This window comes from Ambystoma mexicanum, chromosome 9 (genome assembly GCF_040938575.1).
Source record: "Ambystoma mexicanum isolate Mex_15411 chromosome 9, UKY_AmexF1_1, whole genome shotgun sequence".
NCBI classification, from domain to species: Eukaryota; Metazoa; Chordata; class Amphibia; order Caudata; family Ambystomatidae; genus Ambystoma; species Ambystoma mexicanum.
In genome coordinates, this window is record NC_090931.1 from 807,453,347 (window position 1) to 807,475,963 (window position 22,617).

General features: G+C 44.6%; 1 protein-coding gene across 2 annotated transcripts in view; it reads right to left on the reverse strand.

Moving 5' to 3' along the window:
* Positions 1-22,617, reverse strand: part of MAIP1 (matrix AAA peptidase interacting protein 1) — a 123,515-nt gene that overhangs the window by 15,916 nt on the left and 84,982 nt on the right. For both annotated transcript variants that reach the window (XM_069615796.1, XM_069615797.1), the window contains 2 exons: positions 16,600-16,726; positions 8,192-8,342 (listed from right to left, as the gene is read on the reverse strand). In XM_069615796.1, the coding sequence (XP_069471897.1) occupies positions 8,192-8,342; positions 16,600-16,726 (278 nt within the window). The remainder of the gene's footprint in view (positions 1-8,191; positions 8,343-16,599; positions 16,727-22,617) is intronic.

A 22,617-nucleotide genomic window follows, 5' to 3' on the forward strand; every position in this document is an offset into this window, starting at 1 on the left:
TGAATAGGAAGAAACATCCTATCGTAGATCTTTAAATGAATAAACCTAAACAAAGTGGGGACACTTATAACAAATAGCCAGTGTTGTGTCAGAAATTTAGCATTCGGAGAACCAAGCTGTATAAGAAATAAAGGGAAGTAATTTCCCCTGTGCGTTTTTTTCCCCAATTATAACAATTGAAAATACAATTAATCTGTAAGAAGTATGGCTAAAATCAAATTAGGCTCAATCATTTTTTTGCCTTGTCAGGAAGACACTGTGACTGAATAATTAAGAATAGCGAGGAATTGAACTACACTATTCAATGTTCTCACGAGAAAACAACAGGAGCAAACAAAGAAATTGTTTGATCAATGTCGATTTGTATCCCCCTGAAGAATTTCCGGCATAGAGAAACCGAAAAATCAATTATGTGGAATGAAACATGTTGGGACGAATGATTTGAAAGTAAAGAGGATGACTGGGTAGAAAAATCGAAACCTACACAATTGGTCATTTGTGGATCTTTGTCAATGTAGCTATGTTTTCTCCAAGAACAAAAATACTACATTGTATGTGTACTATTGATGAGCGGTGGAGATTGAAAACTAAGGATACCGCTTCAATCATCGATCAATCAAATTAAGCAAACATTTCTGTTTTAAATGGGAGTATGTTTTTCCAAGACAAATAAAAGTGTATTTTTGGATAAATGCAAAGAAATTGTTGGTGGCTTATTGAAGCTAGATAAGGATTAGAGTGAGTAAATATAAAATTCTCTCTAATAGTCATACTGTGGAAGTCTAGAAAGACAAATGACCGGCCAAACAGATTGCGAGTACCAAATGTATAAGTTTTGAGGAGGGATTATTTGGGGAGGTCCATATAAATATCCCCTCTTGTCTCTACTTTGTTTGACGTGATGGATAATGAGCATCACTGGTCAGACCTACCAGCTGCATAGTGCACTAATTCATAAAACTGTCCCAAAGAAGATGTTCTGGCTCTTTGACAGTGCCCTAGGACCCCATTGGCCAGCTAAAGCCATTATGCATGTGTGATCAGCAGGTCGCTGTGTTGAATACCAAAAGCTTGATTCTGGCTTTCATCCAAGCTCAGGTTGTGGCTCTAGGCAGCAAGAGGATGAGGGAGTTGGAAGTGGGTGACAGCACACCATGTAGCTTTGCCAGGAGTGGGGGGTGGGCGGGGAGGGTTTGAGGGGGGCGTTGCTTGTTCACAGGGTGGGTGGCATTACACCAAGTATGCTTTTCTTATGGGTTCTGGAAAGGGGTGGGAAATGCAGAAGGGGGGAGTTGAAGGATGACATGTATTTGATTTAAAAATTGTAATGTATGAAGCGGGATACCTCATGCACCCCCTGCACACCCAGCACACCCAGCAATGCTGGTCCATGTGAATTGGTCAAGTAGGGGTTTCCAAATATCAAACCGAAAACACTAAAGGAACCGCTACAGAATGGAAAGTATAAAACAACAAGTCAATGTTAACTAGACCAGGTCTCACTGTCCGTTATGACAAGATGGCCCTGCCATACAAGACTGGGTTGTGGTGATCAGAGCATGCAAAAATAAATGATGCTCCGTACAAAACATGATTACATTACATTGCTTTGTTGTGCGGAGTGGGTGTACAGAGGATTTATGGAGAAACTGTGAGCAGTGACCATTCCTTTATCGAGCCGCAGATCGCGCACTGCAGAACCTCAATGCAGAAGAGCAGAGCACCAAATGGTTTTGGAGCCAAATGCTTCAAAGCCAGTGACAGCATGGATAGAGTGCGCAGAGGTTTGATTTGAGTGCAAGGCTTCAAAGTGCTTCTAGAGGAGCTTTGGCAAATTAATGCATTTATCATAGTCTATTAAATAGCCAGAACCAAAGAGCATCAGCCAACATGGAATTGCAGAGAATTAATGCTTCTTGGGCTGTTTTGAAGTGCATGGTTTCCAAAAGCTTTTAATAGCTAGTTGCCTTTACCAGCCTCAATAAGGACAGATGTAATGCCATAGACTCGGAATTAGGTTTTTAAGGCAGCGAAGGGTAAGAAGGAAGTTAAGAGGCAGTGCAAGATAGATCAAGAGACTCAAATAGAAAGGTTAAGCACACTACATGGACAGAAGTTACAAGCGTTACTACACAAAATAAACAAACAACGAGGTGCCAAAACATTAAAATGATTGACAACATAAAAACACGGTTGTTTGTACCCTTGCAGCAGTCCAGGGGCAGGTAGTTCACTTTCTCCTAACGCACCCACAAACGTATTTGACAAGCACGAATGCTTGAGTCTGGATTTTGCCTGGTGGGTCAGAATCTGCTTAGGCAGTGCTTATCACAGTGCTCAGGTCGTTGGTGGGGTAAATTCCGACTGGAATGGATGGCGAAGCTCAAAGAGCAGTTGTGGTGCATCCCCAGCACTGTAGTATGCAGTAACTAGTGCCTAAGCCAGGCTCTACGTGATTACTGCGCCGCCCACAATGTCGACTTTCAAAAAGCAGACTTCCCTTATGACGTGCAGTGATCACATATCACTGTGCCCTGCATCCCCCTACCCACCTCCGCCCCGACCCACTTACCTTTTCGGCATAAAACGTGTGTGTATGCCGCCGTCTCTTCTGTTCCCTGCGGTGTCTGTTCTCTCCCACTAACGTGGGTCGGAACTGGCACTGCAGGGTCCTTTTTCTTCTTTTAAAAAAACTTTTTTGTCTTTATTGTCCCCTGCTACCATCTAATGGAAGTGGGGGACACCCCCATAATCAATGTTCCCATTAGTCGGAGTAATGGGGGTCAGGATTTTAGTACAGTGCAGCATTTGTATGATCACCTTAGGACAACAGATAACACAAAAGTGGGGGTTACTGCAAAAAAAACTGGTAAACCATCATTCGAATTCTGTTTTAGAACTCGGAGATGAAGAAATAGACATTTGTGGTATAGACCCTATAAGCAATTTACAAGGCCATAAACGTCCAAAACTCTTACACGACACAAGACGAAGCAACAGCGCTATCTTAAAAGACAGAGCTTTCACGCTCAGACCAGTCTAATCACCCGAGCCATCCAGAAGGCACAAAACAGCATTGATGTCCCAACAGGAAGAGTATCTTGGTGCCTTGGCCTGGGGAATCACTCCATTGAGCAGGCGGCATACCAGCAGGTGTTAACTCGTAGGCCCACGCCCACCTGCTTGTGACAATCAACCAAAATAGCCAACCTGTAAACACTGATGTCATGGAGGCCTTACCTCTCGTCCACCAAGAAGTTCAGTACCAGCACTAGAGGGGCTGGGTCAGGCTTACGAGTACCTGATTAGGCTAGCAGCCAATGCTGAAGTTCTTGTATGGGCAACCAGCGATGAGCTAGTCAATGCGTTCAAAGAAAGCATCACGCCTACGATCAGCAGACAGAACATTCTCCCAAGATCCTTCAGGATGGTTGGACGCTGGGGTATTAGGTCTGGAGTATTCCAGAAGAGCAGGACATCAGGCTTGAGTGATCCAAAAGGGAGTGATTATGGCTATCAAAATCCCTTCCAACCTCACCTTCGTCAGAACTTTTGCTATCATGCCAATAGAGAGAAAAGCATAATCCCCGTCTGGATCCCAGGGATGGAGGAACATTTCAGCTGATAAGGTGATGGGTCTCCAGGATGCAAAAAGTCTCTTGGATGCAAAAAGGCCTGCCCCCAGAGTCCCTCCTGCCAAGATCTTTCAAATATTTAGGGGTGTAACTGCCAGTTGCGCAGTTCCTGGAAGGATTTGTATTTTCGATCCACCACAACATTTGGGAGGCCTGGAAGGTACTCCGCTACTACAGTGATCCATTTTCTGCCAGAACCCTGGCAGAGTTCTGTCAGGAGCCTGAACCAAATCCTACCTAAATGGTGGATATAACAAACTGGCGAGATACTGTCCATCCTGAACACAATTCCTGCATTTACACGACCGTCGGACTGTGATCTGATCACAAAGGAACCAACTAGGAGATCCAATAAATTCATATGCAAAATTTTGCCCGAGGACCATTGACCCTCATCAAGGTATCTCCAAAATGCACTTCCCTGTTTGAGTCACCTGCATCATATGCTACAATCAGATGCAGGGAGAAACCAAACATGGCCAAACTGTTCTATGTGTCCATTTGAATCAGCCAGCAGTTGAGTTTGGTCAAGTCCTCCTCGCGTAGAGTCATAGAATGGGAATAGGACAGTCCCTGCCCAAGTGAAACATTCAGGTAAAGTGCAGAGCTCTTGGGAATATGGTCTAGATCAAAGGAGCCAGATGGCCCACTAGCATGGCCAAACCGCTTAGTGGGAAAGCACCATCACCCATCACCAAGCCCAACAGTAAACGAAAGGCCATGGACACTGCTTCCAAGCAACAATCCCAGAAGTTCCAGATTTTACTCTCAGACTTCTGCCAATTAATATAACAATGTGGACCCTCAAGCGAGGTAACTGCTAACTGTTCATTCCGACAGGAGCCATGCATCTGGAGACATGAAAAGTAACACTTTTTAAGTAAATAAATATCCTCATATGCTGGCTCCTCAGGGCGGCTGTCAATGGTTTCATCAATTTTGTGAAACACCAAGGGGCGATGAACAAGCTGAACGGGAGGCTCACAAATTCCCAAACTAGTCCTCCCCAATGGAATCTAAGAACTCTCATGTGAGGTACTATGACAAAGTGCCCACCTGACCTTAGTGCATCCTAGTTTGACAACTACATTATATTCAGTTTTGATCATGCCAGTACAGTACTGTACAATACTGGAATCACTATTCTATGACACTATCAGATTTGAAAATCCTAGTATACTTCATCCACACAATCCCAGTGTACTCAGAGTGTGACAGTCTTACACTGCCAGTTTGACATTCTGAGTACAGGCTGATTTACAAAATACTATTACTCTCAGTTATGCAATTGTGTGATATTTACAGTCTGCACATCCAGAGCATACTCCCATTATGGCAATTCCAGCACACTGCAATTTTTAATATCTCAGTACATGCCCACTTCGATAATCCGGTAATTGCTGCTTAACCTGTTCAAGCATATTGCCAATTCCACAATTCTAGTAAAATCTCAGTTTGGTCTTTGTGTACTTTCAGTTGCATAATTCCAGTATAGTCAATTTTGTTATCCGCCTTGAAGAATTTCAATATGCTCTCAGCGTCCAAACTTGCAGAACATTTTCAGTCTACTCAATGAATTGGCTAAGAATTTGCACTCACCAATAGCGAGTGGTAATCAACCCATGGCGACTAAGAAATAGTGTACAGAGTGTGCATGTGGAAAACTAAGGGACTGAGTGACTTAATGCCTAGCTATTATTTTGTACTTCGAGATTTTGCTCAGACTCTCATACTGGAAAAAGTGGCGTCGCAAGCTGGGTAGTCAGGGGGGGCCGTCCCCCCCTGTGAAACTCTTTGCCCCCCTACCTAAAACGAGCAGTGACCATGTTCTCCCCCTACTTTTGTCTGTGCCCCGTGTCTTTGGCCCCCTCTGTGCCCCTCCTAAATTTGATTCCTGGCGACACCACTGACCGGAAATGCCAGCATACTTTCAGTTTAACAATTCCAGTTTGCACAGTCTCATCATAATCTAAATGTTTTGCTCAGGACAGTCATTTTTCTAGCCATAGTCCCGGTTTGCACAAACACAGCAAACATTCAAGTTTGATCAAACACAGTATTATCCCCAGTATATTCAAATTTTTCAAAATCCTGGTATGCTCCAGGTTTGACATTACCCATTTTCATAACCCACGTTTACTCTTAGTCAAATAGTCTCAGTATAACGTCCATTTTGCACAGTCCCAGTATATTTCTGGTTTCAAAACATCTGTTTTTACAATCCCATTGTAGTCCATGTTCACACAAGTACAACATGTAGAGTTGCATAATCCCATTTGAGAATGCATATATACCCAGGTTACTGTTACACAATTGCGCTATGCTGCAAATTTGCAAAATCCCACTATTAATATTCACTCTGGGCAATCTCAGTATCAAGTCAAGGTAAAATCCTAGTCATACTCCCACTTTGACAACCTGGTTTGCAATATGCCAGCATAATCTACATTTTATAATCTCTAACTGCAAACTGCTAGTGTATTTCTATTTATAAGCTTCCCAATTTTGGAAGAGAACAAGGTTGTAAAATTGAGAATATAGTGAGATATTTTATTTGCATAATACCATTCTCAGTATGGCTTCAGAGCTGCCAGAAGCACAGACACTGCTCTCCTGAACATCCGGGAAGACCTGCTCTCCAAACTTGACTAACATCCCATCTGTCCTCATCACTCTTCTGCCTTTGACACGGTCAACCATGCTATCCTGCTCAACCGTCTCTGTGACAACCTGGGTATCACCGATCAGGGCGTGGCGTGGCTGAGCTCTTTCCTATCCGATCAACCCTCCCTGGTCCAACTTGGGTCCTTCCTTTCCTCTATCTCATTCTCTACCTGTGGTGTTCCCCAGGAGTCTTTCCTCTCGCCCACTGCATTGCCGCTCTCTGCTCCAGATTTTAGTGCTATGCGGATGACACTTGGGTCGCTTCCATGCTTCCCTCTGCCACCTCTTCCCCTTCTCTAATCTCTGTCCGTCTGCCACCAAGGAGTGGTGTGCCGCCAATGAACTCTGCCTTAATGCCAGTAAGACCGAGATTCTCCTCATCGGCACACCTGCACCCTCCTTTCAGGCCTCTCTCTGGCAGGCTTCCCTTGGCCCACTTCCTGCTCCCACCTGTGAGGCTAAGAACCTCAGGGTCATCTTCGATTCCACACTCCTTTTCTCTTCACATCTCTGATGTCTCTAAGAAGTCAAACTACCAACTGCACCTCCTCAGAGGTATTCTTCCTTTCCTCTTCTTCACCCAGAAGCTCACTGTCTCTAGAGCTCTCGTTCTCTCTTGGCTGGACTACTGCAACAGCCTCTTTCTAAATCTGTCTGCTTCTACTCGCCGCCCTCTGCAACTCATCCAGAACAGGACTGAGAGACTTTGGCCTCAAGCCCTGGGACTGTATCTCTCCAGCCCTGAAATCTCTTAATTGTCTCCCAGTGTCTGCAAGGATTAAATTCAAGACCCCTTGCATTGTTCACAAGGCTTTCTGGGGCCTGGGTCCACAATACCTCCAGCTCTCCCTCCTTAAATACCTTCCTACTCAAGCTCTTCGCTCCTCCACCGCCAACTCCCTCGGGGTCAGTCGCTTCTCCAAGCAACAAGTTGGGAGTAGATCTCTTTCCTCGGCTGGGGCATCCCTCTGGAACAGCCTCCCTACCTCTCTGAAACTTGAAGGAGAACTATCTTTGGTTTCGGAAGCACCTCAAGACCTTCCTCTTTGCATCTGCCTTCGCTCTCCCTCACCCCTGCTGATCTGTCTGCTTCGGCATCAGGCACCTGGTTACCCTCTGATTTTTGGGGCCAGGTCCCTGCCTACCCAGCCACACACTCGCATTGCCTCCTGGCAATCATTGCACTTGCATCTATATCTGTAGCCCTACAGTCCCCTTACCTGCACTTATTAGAAACACCTTGTCTGTGCATTAACCTTGCGCTTGCCACCTGATGGCTGCAATCCCAGCTGTTGTTTTATCCCTTGTCCAGCACTTTCCACTCACCCCGTTCCCCTTGCAGTTTCCCACTTCCCTCTCCCCAGCACTTGTGCGTTCTAAATGTCACTGGGCCTAGTAAGATACTTGTTTTTGTTCTCCCTTGTTCCCCTCCCTTGCCTCGTCGTGCTCTGAAACACTTGTGCATGAGCGCAATACAAATAAAATATATCAATCATATCATACCATTGCAATGAGTTTGTGATGGTCCTGTGCAATATATCAGAGTTGTTAATCAGCCCAAAATATTATTGAAAGGAAAGAAAGACACTATTGGAGAAACCTAGATTGTTCAGCCCAAAATAAAAGACAATGCCTATCCCTACAGAATATAACAGCAAGTAAATGCAAGAGACTCAAGACCAATCACACTTGCTTTCCACAGACCTGTGACAATATAGAAACGGAACCTATGACTGCATAAGGTGACAACAGCTATGCTACTGGCACCCAACAATCACAAATATTGCTCCAACTAACACATTACCCTTATGATGCAGTTAAGAACTCATTTGATGGTAACACAATTAAAACTTACAGTGTTAAACAATGTGTTGCCGATGATTTACACTTACTCATAAATTGCCGTAAGGAGACGTTTGGAGTCCTTTGCGCTGTCATCTCCCAAAACAATCTGAAATACTTTAGTCCCATCTGTGCTTTCCTCTGGTAGGTGGACACTAGTTAGGTACCAAAATCGCATCAAGATGCTGACAAACTTTCGCCCTATTGCAGGGTGGGACAAAGAAATAAAATAAATCTATTTATGAACACATTTCATGAATATCTCCCATGCCCCCAACATTTGTATTACTATATATTATGGGCCAACCCCACTTTTCCTTGTTACCGTCCCCACTCCCTCCACCGCAATCTTCCTAGTCAGAGTCCTCCAATACCTCCACCTCACACTTCATCGTCCCAGTACCCCATCCAGTAATCTTTGTCCCAGTACTACATTAGTAGCCTGTTGCATTACCACAACCTCCCTCTTCCTCGTCCCAGTACACCATTAGTAACCCATTCTTATCAGTGGACAAAACAAAATATTAAAATACTTGATGAACCCAATGTTGCGTAGCTGAAAAACACATTTATAACACATTTTATCAGACAAAAAGGCAGAATTACAGGTGGTGAGTGGTATAGCATAACAAAACACTTGAAATTCAGTGATTTTTTTTGTAGTTTAAGTGACATTACAGAGACGTTTTAATGCAACAAAACCCCAGAAATTCGACAGGTGTTGAACTGTCCAACCTTTGACACCCCAATTGTGCATCCCCCTAAGCACACAGATGGCATCACAAATGACATCACTTATGGCATCATCAGTGACATCACTGGTACAGCAGACCATGCATGCAACATTTAAAAAGTGTATTTCTTACACATCAGAGTTACTCTGTATTGAATGAGCATGTACCATGATGAGATACTTTAGTACCTTTATAACTATGTTCTAAAAACAGCCCCTATGGAAAGAAGACATTTTGGTAATAAAATGATGACTTTGCACCAGACCACCAAAGGATACAGACTACATTAGAAGGAATCAATGTACCTTCATATATCAGACAACTTGCTGTCAGTATAACAAATTAAAAAGGTAGGTTGTGACCATATCAAATGGTCAAAGTTACGGCAGGTGGCCTGCAAAGATCAATCATGTTAGAAAACACTCATGTTGTGAGGACACAGGATTCTCAGGACTAGAATGGCTAATGTACTGGACGGGTGAAAGTTGCAATCGTTTTAGTGCTGGAGTTTGAAGTCGACATTTCGCTACATGTTTTCACTATGACTCCCATGACCCCCTCACCATTGCCTATGCTAAGTAGGGTTAGTGGAAGTTGTGATGTAAAACTCCAGAGATCCAAAGGATGTATACTCACGCTATACTGCATATGAAATTGTAGATTGCTATGTGCATCACCAGCTTTCTGTAGTTATCCGACTATTATTTACAATGCTTGACAAATGTTTCTGGACCTTATTAAAACACCGGCTATATCACACCTGTGCTATATCTTCAAATACAGTAACATTTTCCCCATTACTGGTACTTACCAGTAAGGTCACTAAGGCAGTCATTAGGTGGTCTTCCCTATATGTCCCACATGTCAACACTGATGGCATCTGACATATCATATGCTATGTCATCAGGGATGTCATTTGAATGTCATCAATGTGCTTAGGGGCTGCGCAATGGGGGTCTCATAGTTAAGGTGGCATTGCTTTTAGCACCTGCCAAATTTCAAGGGTTCTGCTGCATTCATTTGGCATCTGTTTTCACTGAATATATAGCAATTTGACAAGTACACAGGTTTATCATTCACCAAGATTCCTCCTCCCAACCAAGAGTTAGCATAGCAAAGAATCACATGAATGTTTCATATTTCCAGAACATACTTCAAATCAATTTAGGGTTTGCGGTATTATTAGGCAGTCCAGTCCAATTCCGATCCTCGGTGGAAATTAACAGAAAGGGGTCCAAGGTAGCATGAAATGCTGCAACCAAACCTTTGATAACACTTACATGTTTTTGCATTCACTTTCGACATCCACTTGACTGTGGTGTGAGTGTCCCCCTCCCCCCTCACAGAATCCTTATAAGTCTACTTCACTGCCTAAATAAAGCCGTTTAATAGTTTGGATCAACCAAACCAATGTTATAGCCTTGAACCACTGTGACCATAAACAGTGTGAAGAAGGGCTCTTTTGGAATAGGATAGCCTAGTATTTGTAGTCCAGCCCAACTCACACAACCTATCCTCCAGGGGGATTCCTAGCTCTACCTCCCAACTTCTTATATGTCTTTTGTTGACAGCTGGAATGCCCGCAGTTCCATATAAAGTGATGAAATCAAGCATCTCAGAGTGTGATCACTGTTCGAAAGTGTTTAGGGCTCCACATGTAAATTGATGCACTACAGTCAAAAACAGGTCAAAAACATTCAATCCCAGAATAAAGACACGGTTGGCAAGAAGTGGGTAACCAGCAAGGAGAAACTAGTTAGTTCATTCCATGATTCTAATATTAATTCGGTGATGAGGTTAATATTTACCTACGTAGCAGGCAAGACTACTTTCAAGTATGGACTCTGCCACTGACTGTTCTATGAAAAGATGGGTTTTTGAATTCCAGCTGCAACCAGACCTCCATAAATCTGAGCCACGATGCCTGAGAATATTTAAATCATCAGAACATCTACCCTCTCCTTGAGCTTTAGATCTATGCAAGATTGTATTTTCCTATCCTTGATATATATATGGCCATGGCGTGGGCATGGGCCCGAGGCATATCTGCCTTAGAGGCTCGATTAGGAGTGCCAGTAAGGCATACTGAAATGCTCCACTTAACGGATGCAATCCTGCCCATTCAAGGCTGTCACAGGGTCAGTAGATGGGGAGAGCCCCAAACCCTGCCCCTTCTTAAAGAGAGTAGAGTATCACGTTCAATCACCCCACACATATCTCTCACAATGCTGGCCAGTTTCTTTCTGTCTTTCCCCAGGAAACAAAACGTCCCAGCATGCCAGGCGATAGAAAGCAGACAGACAGCCAACCAGAAACTTCACAAAGTGGTTGGATACCTATGAACCAAAACCAGCAATATCCTGTAGGAAATTGGCTACTCGATGTAGTGCCAGGGAGCACAACAAAGGCCAGATACATATGATGAATAAGCTAAACGTACCTGTCAAGGAGCCGTGGAATGGCTCTCAAGCCAAACTAACGGGCTAACAAGCTTGCAAGACCCTCACATGAACCTAAACTTGAACTGCAATACTCCCTGCCGCCATTGCAAACCCAGTCGGACTCTCACACATGATAGGGGAGGGGCATGGACTCCAGTCTTTTGTTGATTGTACCACATCCCGGGAGGAGAGAACAGGGATAGTTGGCCTGGGTAATCTGCAGGGGAGGATATCCAAAGGGGAGGTTAAAAGAATACCTAGGAAGCAGTAAGTTCTGCATATTTCGGAGGAGGCAGACCAAGAGACCAGACAGAGGGAAAATGGTACAGAGGAGAGTGGAGAAGGATTATGCAGACGGATTGCAATAAGAGGTAGGTAGAGAGAGAGAGTCTTTCAAAGAGGAGTCTCTTGTTCTAGAGTTCTGCCACCAGCTCTTGGTTTCATAGATCAGTGAAATTACAAATCTACAATCAACAGAGCAGAGAGCTCAGACAGGCCTGTAGGGGTGAAGCCGATCCCTAATAAAAACCTCGACTAGCAGCCAACCTTGCATCAGAAGGGCAAGGGAGACATGGTCCCTTCTATTAAAGCCCATTATCGTATTTTGGACCTGTTGGAGACGAGCAATATCAGGGATGGGAAGATCTAAAGAACTATTTCAGCCAATCGAAAATAAAAGCATTTACCAGCATGTCTTGTTGAGGAAAATATATAGAATTTTCTGCAGAAGGTAGAGCTGGAAGAAACACGTTTTTGAAACAGACTTGAACTGAAGTCTGAGGGTCTGTAACTTCTAGTACGACACCTCAGTTCTTTGCCTCAGGCACTGGCACAGGAGATGGACCAAGAGATGATGCCCAGAAAGATGCTTTCCAGAGGTCTTTGTTGGTGTCATATACCAGAATCTCCTTTTCTGTTCAGAGGATTAAATGGAAGCCTGTTTGTTTGTATCCAGGCCCAAACAACTTCTCTCATGCAACTAGAGAACCTATTATCAATAACATCTAGGTATCCGCTAAGATTGAGGAGAACCTAGGTATCATCCACCCATGAACAAAAGATATTCCACGTCACCTTAGGAGGGCAGCCAGAGGTTGCAAGTGCAGATTAAAAAGAAGAGAACAGGATACATACTGCTGAAATATCACACCACATGATCTTTGTGGAAGGAAATGGGGGGAGGGAGACAGAGTTTGGACCAAGAGAAAGACATTCTAGCTAAATCCTCATCAGCTCTCTGATCCCAAGCTTATACAGTATCCCTGAAATATTGAGTGGTCAATAGTAAAACCAGTGCGCCAATAGTGTAGACTAGTATATTTCTTATGTTGGTAGTCATTGAAACTACTGCCACCTCTGTGGTATAGGGCTGGATGGCAGAAGTTCTGCAAATACCTGGAGATGGACCGTGGCAGAAGCATATAGAATTCTGCAAGAAAAAGGAAGTAAGGAGATAATGCTAACATTACTTGGGTCATTGCGATTCAAGTGGCCTTTACGTTTTTTTTTTAAATATGCACTAAACAAATGAGGAAATGTTTGTCAACATTTTTTGTAACTCCATCAGGTCTCGGACTTATGTTCACTGTGATTTGCAAAGCCCTCAGCCACTACTTATTTTGAAATGAGGTGTCTAGAATGTCTCTTTGGGTGTGCAATAGCATAGGGAACAACAGCATAGGAACACAAACTGACCCAGATAGTCTTGTGGTTCAGGAAAGTAAAGAGTGGTAAAAAAAACGTCCTACATTCTTCCAATACCGTACTGGAGACTGCGTTGAGCTGCCAATATTTGGACATTGAAGGCTACCATTTGTATCATATCTCTAGTGCCTTCAAATCATTTGATGAAAGCTTCTGTAACCTTTTCTAACGGTGCATAAGGTTATCAGATTTTACCTGATTACCATACCCGCTTCAATGTGTCACCAATAGCAGGAGAGAGGTTCTCACTAGTGCCATCGTTGGGCTCTAAATTGAAGTCCCTATCTGTCCTCAATTTCCTCTCTGTCCACCACATATCCGATGACCTGGACATCTGGCATTCACTGGATGTCCTGTGTGAGAAACCTGAAGGTGTCTCAAATACTAGTCCCCGGTGATCTTTTATCCAGGTCGCTAGAACACGGCCATCGCTATTGGATGGTGGTAGACCACTGGGGAGGGGAAATCACCTGGTTGAGGGGGTCTTCGGGGAGTGTAAGTGGGACACCGAAGGGTGAGACGTGGTATCCCCTTCCTTATGACGTAGGATATCTAGAAGCTTATTGGGAAATTGGAAAAACTTGCGCGCCATAACACTGACAGGGGTGGACACATCGACATTTCGGTCACTTTTGCAAATTGCTACAAATATTACAATATTTATGGTAAATGGGATAAGTGTTACATTTAGGTTACTTTGTGTTAATTGCATGTGCACAGAAACATAATGATGAAACATTGTCACGCGGCGGGCCCCGCCACACTCGGGTAAAGCAGGCGATCAATATGTGCATGTGGAGTTTAACTGTATGAATGTGGACATGAGAGGAGATCATAATAGGTATAAAATGCACACATAATGCTACACATGTATCAGAAGTGTTTTTAGAATTTAGTAAAAGATATGAAATATATGAGGTGGGATTCGTCTCGGTATCTTGGGTTTTCCGCATTGTGGATCAGTCAGAAGGGTGCTTTCGCCATCATGACAAAGGTTTGCAGAGGCTTTGTCATTTGGGGAACAGGATTTTTATGTTGATGAATGGGGTAGCTGCGGTCAGTTTGCAGATGGTTCAAGTGGTGAAGGGCAAGGGAAGTTATGGTTTCTGGTGAAAGCTCATTGTTGTAAGAGATAGGCATTTTGTGAATTCATGGGGTTGTATGAAGCTGGTGGTTCTCCTGGGGCACTTGCAGAGACCAGTAGTAATACATTTTAGGAGAACGATTCTGTTGTCAGAGAGTGGGCGGAACTCATGTGAATAGGAAAAGGTCAGCCCCGTAGAAATCATAAAAATTAGACACTGGACAGGTCTAGGCAATGAGATTAGCAGACAAGAATAGACAATCTACATGTCTTTCTCTCGTCTTCATGTGCTTAGATATTTGCTGGGTACGTCTGGGTGTTGTCATTGACAGGAATTCTGTTGTTGTGTAACTAAGATAGCTCAGGGGCAATGTGCTCACCTTGGAAGTAAGATGACGCGAAGCAACAGGTTCGGTCCGCGCTTAGAAACCTCTGGGTATTAAGTGCATTATAAATATCCAATTACAATTACAAGGCAAGGCTGCCACCCAATATGGAGAGGCTTTTGGGAAGGGGTGTGTTGAAAATGTAAACCTTGTAATTATAGGTTTTAGGGGATTGCATCCAACAAAAAAAGGAAACGGACACATAGGAGCCTGACACTGCATCCAAACATAGCTCCACAGATCCGTTTGTATCAGTGTTATGAGCATACCAATGCCACAGCAAGGAGCGCCAATAATAGATCTGCTCGAGCTGAAGCGAAACTGTAAGGTAAAAATGCAACTTTTAATTTGCATCAAATGCTAGGTGTGAAGAATCAAGGATTCTTCAAGGATTGATAAAAGATATTCCTTTGAGTTAAAATAAAAAAAAACTAATTAAAAATATAATATGTATATTGTTGTGAGCAAGTAAAATCATTAGGAATTGGGATTAATTTTTAAATCCCTAACAGATCATTTTACTCCTAAATTCGAAAAATAGAGTGTGAAATTTTCCCCAATCTTATCTGGATCCCCGACTCCAGGCATTTAACTTCATGAACCATAACATCTACAACCTCACAAATGTCCTTGACCACCTCCACACAATACTTCATGCAGGCTGGCAATCAAAAAAAAGTAATCCATCAATTAAAATTGCTCATTCGTGTGTTTTGATCCCTCAATCCATCTGGCTATGCATTTATTTATTGTGTGCTATGCTGCCTCCTGTTTTCACTCCTTCACCCTCTTAAGAGTGATAGAAAATAATGCGGCCACAATAGCCGGGGCCATTATACTGGCACGTTTGGACTATGGTAATTCATTGCTGCTGGGAGCCTCCAAAAAATGCATCAAATGCCAGATAATGGAGAGCAATGCAGTCCAGGTCATAAAAGGGATCGATAGAAGAAGTCATGTGACGGAGGCTAGAAGATCCCTCCACTGGCTTAGAGTTGAGGAGAGAATCCTCTTTAAGTCCATGACTCTAGTACACAGATGTTTCTACATCCTACCTTAGAACCAAATTCACTCGATACATCCCTAATAGGGCCCTAAGATCTCAAACATCTGGCAAGCTACAGATACCCCAGGCATCCCGAACTACGGGTGCCGGGAAATCTTTTCCGGTCCGTGCAGCTCAGCAGTGGAACAATCTTCCAGGTACTTTGAGAGCAGAGCCTAACCTGTTAATCTTTAGGAAAAACCTGAAGACTCAGCTCTTCAAATAATGTGCCACCCCTAGTTCCCACCTAGCGTTCTGCCTAACTCTAATTTGTCTCTCTGCGCCATGATGCCTGCGGGCTACCGACGCATTACAAACAAACAAATAATAATAAGGCACCCCCCACCCCATAAATAGAACTGACATTCCACTGGTGACAGGACTCAATATCGTCCTTAAGAACCACTTTGTATCTATCCCAGGATGTAGCTGCAGAGCTTTATAGGGCAGCTATCTTGCTCACCTCCATTGCAATGATTACCAACCTCTGTCACCAATTGAGTGCAGATCTGTAATTGCTGAATACATATCTAATATATTCATTATGCCGTCCGCATTCACTTTTCCCAGCTCCTTCCACACTACCACCCAGTTTATTGGATTAACTATTATATCATGAAGATGCAAAGCAGCCAGCAAAATGACTGTTCAAGCCTTCAATATGCTCTTTGCATACAGTGCTGTCCATCTTAAATATAGCAAAACAAAAATAAGTCATAGCTCAGCAAGAATTGTCAAGCAATGTGGTAACTACAATGATGTGTGACCCCCCTCTCCTTCCACAGCGATGCACCCACCACTTATCTGCTGCAGGCTCCAGCTGCCTCCTTCGACTGTCTGCAGGCCGTGAAGACGGAAGCGACACGTACAGTGCATAGTGCTTCTGTGCGATGCCATTTGTAAGTTGGGTTTCCGTCTTCGCGTCCTACAGACCCAAACAAATCATTTGATATCAATACACCACTTCTGAATATACGAATGAACCGATCATTTTACAAGAAATGAACAAAAGCAGCAAACTAAATGATTTCTCACAGTAGAAAAACGTTTTACCAGCTACATACCATTATCATCATAGTAAATGCCCACATCTCCTGGCGTCAAGTACATTATTTCATCTGAGTCGGCAGCCAGGGCCATCTTGTGGCTCTCAGGAAGTGCTGAACATTTTTCCTTTACCACTTGCAGTACCTAGGTTTAGAGGAAGGAATGGTTTCAGTGCCAGAGTTGTACCTTGCAAGTGCATGCTACAATCGTTTTCACAATTTCCTGGTTCTGAGAACGTCTACTGTATGGAAAGTGCAAATCAAATTATTAGGTTTTATAGACATGTTTTCAAAAGTCATCTCAAGAGTAACCACACAAGCGTGCGTCAGTAAACTGGTGGAATGGAAAACTGTTAAACTTGCTACTTGATCAATAGAGTACCATACATGGGAAGAAGCCTGAACAAGGTTAAAGCTTTTGTGGGAGAGTGTGCACAAGCATAGCAGAATTCTGGATAGGAAATAACACGTACATGTGTAAATACAGCAACCTGGATGATCCTGCCTGCTCCAGTCATCTTTCTACTTAAGTCCATGCCTTCTTATGCGGATCTACGTTAAAATATCGAATTTCTTTGCTGCAAGGTCAAAAACCTGGAACTTAAAAACGAATTTGAGCTATTTTAAATTCAAGAGGGGGGAAATAGATCTCCCACACCCCCCGGAAACCCTATCCACCATTTTAATAAATACCCCAACCTAGCCCCCCCGTCCCCTTCTATTTTTTTCGTTGTAATTCGTCGTTTTCAAATAAAGGATTTGTACCTTGCAGTAATGGTCTGCAATATTTTATAGTGATACCTTTTTATTCATTACACCACAAGAATGTTTAAAAGCAGCTTGGATCCATGAAAGGCAGGTATATTTATCATAATTCAAAACAAGCCTTCACTATTTCAAAGTTATTAAGTAATTACCCATCAAGTTGTGTACATGGCATGTACGGTGTGAGGAGGACTGAGACACATGAGGATACGGTAATAAAAATCTTAATGAAAGTGTGTGGGATGGAAAGTGTGACAAAGCCAGTCTCCTGACATTGTGAAGAGGGGGAGGAGTGGTCCCAACGAAAAACACTGTAGATCCGCTTCTGACCCCAGAGAAGAATGCAGCAACAGAAGGAATCCCAATTCCTAAACCTCACCCTGGTGCCAGAGTGCTGTGCTTGCGTGCATCTGCCTCTGGAGCCAGCACTCAATTCAAAGATACTTGTCAGTCTTGCTTGCTCTATTCTAGAGCATCCACAAGGTAAAGATCCACTTGGGGAACGGCCAGCGACCCATGACCACCCCAGTTGAGAAGCAGAAACCTGGCTTCCCAGAAGAAAAGCAACCCTCCAGCCAGTCGTACCGGCAGGGAGAAAAAAAAAGTTGTGGTGACTTCTGCAGAGTCAGCGATTCACTCACCAGCGAGTGGGCCAGTGTTTTCCCCAACGAAACGAAACCCTAGATCACCAGGGACAATTCCAAGGGGTTAGGATCCTCCCACCACAAGGGCTTACTTGTAGGGGCCGAGCAAGTTGGTCTCAAAACACAAAACGTGAAAATTGCCCGTACCGGTGTTATGTTGTGAGCACGCAGATCCTCAGCACAGAGACAGCGATTAAAAAACTTGACCCGAACTATGCCTCGTTTGACATCGACAACAATGTCATCAAAGTGATGCCTGCAGTCAAAACCCTTGGGGTCTATCTGGACTCAGCACTCACTTTTAAGAAACAAATTAACTCCCTAGCTTCCTCCACAGCCTATACTTGTAAACTGATCCGAGCATGTAGACCATTCCTAACAGAGGCCAGCTGTATTACCTTAGCTAATGCACTTTTCATATCCAGATTGGACTATTGTAATGCCCTATATGCGGGATCTAACAAGTATATCCTTAAACTCCTAACACTCCAAAATAACGCTCTTAGAGTAGCCTTTAACATTTGTAACAGAGCCCATGTCTCTACCTCCAGAAGGAATATCCACTGGCTAAAAATTTAAGACAGGATCACCCTCAAAACTCTTTCACTCACGTCCAAATGCCTCAACAATATAGCTCCTCCCTATCTAGCAAACAGAATCAACAAGAGAATCTCAAACCGCCCCACAAGAATGACTAACGCTTATACCTTGATGGTACCTAGATATAAAAAGAGTTCAGCTGGCGGCGCTAGCTTTCCAGTCATAGCTGCCCAAACCTGGAACAAACTGCCCTTATAACTTAGAAAGGACCAACCAAACCTAAGTTTCAGGCGCAAGGTTCTTTCATGGATACGATCTAATGACATCTAATGTGATCACCCTCTTTTACTAGAACCACTCGTCCTGAGTGACACCTCCCGACTATGCCCTTTGTTAACTTGACCCCCCACAGGGGTTGATTGTTACTTAGCTCTTTATGCTTCCGACACCTGGCATTAACTGTATAAGTATATTCAGACTGTAACGGTGCTGAACTGTCCTACTGCCTATTTTGCTTGTCACTGTAACTAAGTTCTCAAGTATCCTTGTAATGTTTGCGCCTGGCTACCTGCGGGTTTGGTTTTGCGCTATATTAAATAAACAAACAAACAGAAGAAGTGTGCAGGGTTTAGCCCCTTATATAATGCCTTTTTTAAGTGTCACACCTTCAGGGCGGGTCTTAGCCACCTTGTAAGACTACCCGCGGAGAAAGGGCGCAGGCGCTGGACGCCGTGAGCTGCTGTGTGTTGCCTGTCCCGGTGGGGCTTGCCCCAATGGAGTGCTACTTGGCCACGCTCCCTCCCCCCCACTTCAAGAATCAAGGACTTTCACCCACAGGGTGAAGCCTGCAGGGAAAGGGCACAGGAGTTTGCATGCAATGAGTTACCTGTCCCGGGGGCTCACTCCATTGGATTTCTGCTTGGCCACGCCCCCCTCCAACCCCACTTCAAAAAGGCAAGGACTTTCATCCGCAGGGTGAACTGCCACCACTGCAAACCCTTTCGACCGATACCCACGGCCCATCACGACGAAGGTCCTGTGAAACCAGCCCTACTGTGACAAGTCCACATAGACCAAGAACCCTAACCCACGACTACATACTCGACCCGAGAAGATGAAGTAATGAGACGCAAGCCTCAGTATCCAAGATTCACTGCGGATGGATAAAATCGAGCAGCAAGAAGACAGACAGCCACAGGGTGAAGCCCACGGGGAAAGGGTGTTAACTGTAAGGTGAACATTTCCGATGGCTCCTCACCTTCCTTACCATTTGGTGCAGCTAAAATCGGGCCCAACAGCTTCACAAGACCGTCGGGGAGGCATACGTGCTCATAAGTGAGATGCATCAGTTTCTTGGCACCACCAAGGTCCTTGCAAGTCTGGTCCCTGGGATTGGAGGTGGGAGGGGGCAAAGACAATGAACAGGTCACCAAGGTTGACAAGTATGACCCAGGCTCCAGCAGTAGGGATAGGGACGATGCCTGCAGCCTCGTGCATCGGGACATAGCTGACTTAGCTGAAGCTGCAGTCTGCCAAATAATGCCCGGGGAGCAGCACAGCAAAACGCTTCTGGTCCCAGAAGGACCCCGCTCAGCCGTGGCCACAGGAAGCCCAACTATGATAATGTTACCTCTGAAATGATCACGACCATCAGCCCTTCTGCTGCTCTGATCCCTAGTACGTACACGTTGGATAACCTTGACACACTTTAGATTACTGCAATCAGCAGGGGGCAATAATATTGATAACAGATAGTATGAATAACAGCACTCCAACCAACATGCAAACCAACAAACCCCAGGATGGGGTATTGGTGGGGGCCGAGGGGGGTTTGATTGTAAAATGTGCAATGGGAACGTGCTGATGCAGGATGGACCAACGGGGGCCAACAGTGGCTCTCAGCCTTGCATAAACTCCCCCAACCCACCTCGCCCTTCGGACCAGCTGCAATGTCCACCCTTGATCAAGAACACAGGAAAGGAGGGACCAAGGGGGATGCACCAACTGACCTGGAAGTCGAAAAGGGGGACCCAAATGTTTTGGTGACTGCAGCGCCTCCCAACCCTACCGCCTGTTTAAACAATACAAACGCCAACCATGCCAGGCTGGGGTGCACTAGTGGATGTAGTGAGAGCGCCACAATTGAAAGTGCCCAGCCCGTAAAAGTACCTCTGGCCCCCATAGACCCAAGTGGCTGTGAACACACCTTAAGTATAAAGAAGGCCATAATACTCCCACCCTCACAGACCCCTACATGGAGGACAGATAGTGCTCTTGGGTCCATGGCCACCATCGGAAAGCCATCGGAAAGCCATTCAGTGGAGCTGGCCATGTGTCATTTATTTCTACTGCCAATTGTAGCCAGGCGTCAATAGCAGCGGGTAGTCAATATATCTACACAAGGTCCCTAAACTGGCCCTAAACCCAATTAATCTAGGGAAGCCCTTGCAAATATATGTATTCTTGGATCCAGGCTGTGCAGGGCTGCCTATTTGTAACACGGGGAAGAGATTCTAAGTTGCACCAGGTTACCGTACCAGGGGGAAAAACGCCCATGACTAAGTTCGAATTGACCTCGGGAGCTTAGCGTGGCAAAAAGTATATTGGGGTTTCTCAGGAGATGCCACCCCCCCAGTTAATAATGTGATTGAGCCCATTCCGGGGAAATTGCTGATGTTCACGCCGAAAATAGGTCATGCTGGCCCGTGCTCTCTGGTGCAAACACAGTCCCCCTGGGGAAAAGGGCATTGGGCTACACTTGCTGGATTAAACCCCTGTGTCAAGTGACTAGATAATTGCCCTGCTCTATCCATGTGAAGGAGTTATTACTGGGACACTATCCGGTTCTTGTGGCACTGTATACGATTAATTAGAACATGGATGGAATACTTCCCCTTGCACATACATCACCCGTGAGGGGAGGATTGATCACGATTGGCTAGGAAAAGCTGGTCAATCAGGGCAGATGGAGGAAAATTCAAACAAACAGAGGACAGGAATCCAGAAGGGTGGGTTATCTGGTTAAGGTCAGCAGTGGAGTGGAGGTGAACCAAGAGACCAGCATTAGGAAGACAGGAGCAGTGGAGTGTGGAAGCGGTATTTTCTTAAATGATCATTTGTTTATTGGTTTTCATTCAACAATCCAAACAATACATTATGATTATAATAGTTCTTTTATAACATGCTTAATACCAACATGAGTGGTTCAAGAACCAGTTGAGGAAACTGTAAAAGGCCTTAATACAGGATATATGCTCATATGTGGGGGAACTTAATACATTTAGAGACACAGGCGAATTGGTCATCCAAAGATCCCCAGATTTGCTAGCAGATATTGTATATATACACCAGCCTCAAACGTTGGGAGGACAGGCATGCAAGGGCATTATGCGTTTGTAAACAGTGTCCATAACCTGACAATATGCAACATCTTCAAGCCAGGCAGCCACCCTCGGCCCTGGACCCTTCCACTAAGCTATTGCCACCCTTCTACGGGATGGGACCAGGATGAGCCCAGCCAGCCTGTGTGTATGATTCGGGATGTTAGGAGTGAAACCCAGCAATGCCAACACCGGATCTATTACCACCTGTTCTTTCATAAGAGACAACAGTATTTTGAGTGATTGGAGACGGTGTACAGAGCTGCTGCTGCTGCTGTGCCTTTAATGATATAAACCCTGAATCTGCACAAAGCGCCGGTGTGGAGTTCGACAGCAACGAGTTCAGTCGCTCATCAGTCGGCCATCAAAGGGCATGAGGATCTGCCCCACTCCGAAACATGGAAGAAAGCCGTAATTTGTGGAGCTCTGAATTGAGGGGAATGGAGGGGAGCCTTGAGGTCCTCCTCCTCCAAAGCTGGGTGTGTAGGTGCTGCCAGAGGTAAGCAAACTAATTTTCATTTGAAACCCGCTCTGATGGAAAGTACTTTGACTGGCTTCACTCAGACTCCTGACGTGATCGTCTTGATCCCTGTGACCCCCATCACCCCATTAGTACTTTTGGCATAGACTCCTTTCCCCTTCCAGCCTCCCAATTTGCTGCAGCCCCTTCTGAGCACCACCTTGCCTACTACGATGATTAGGTCAGT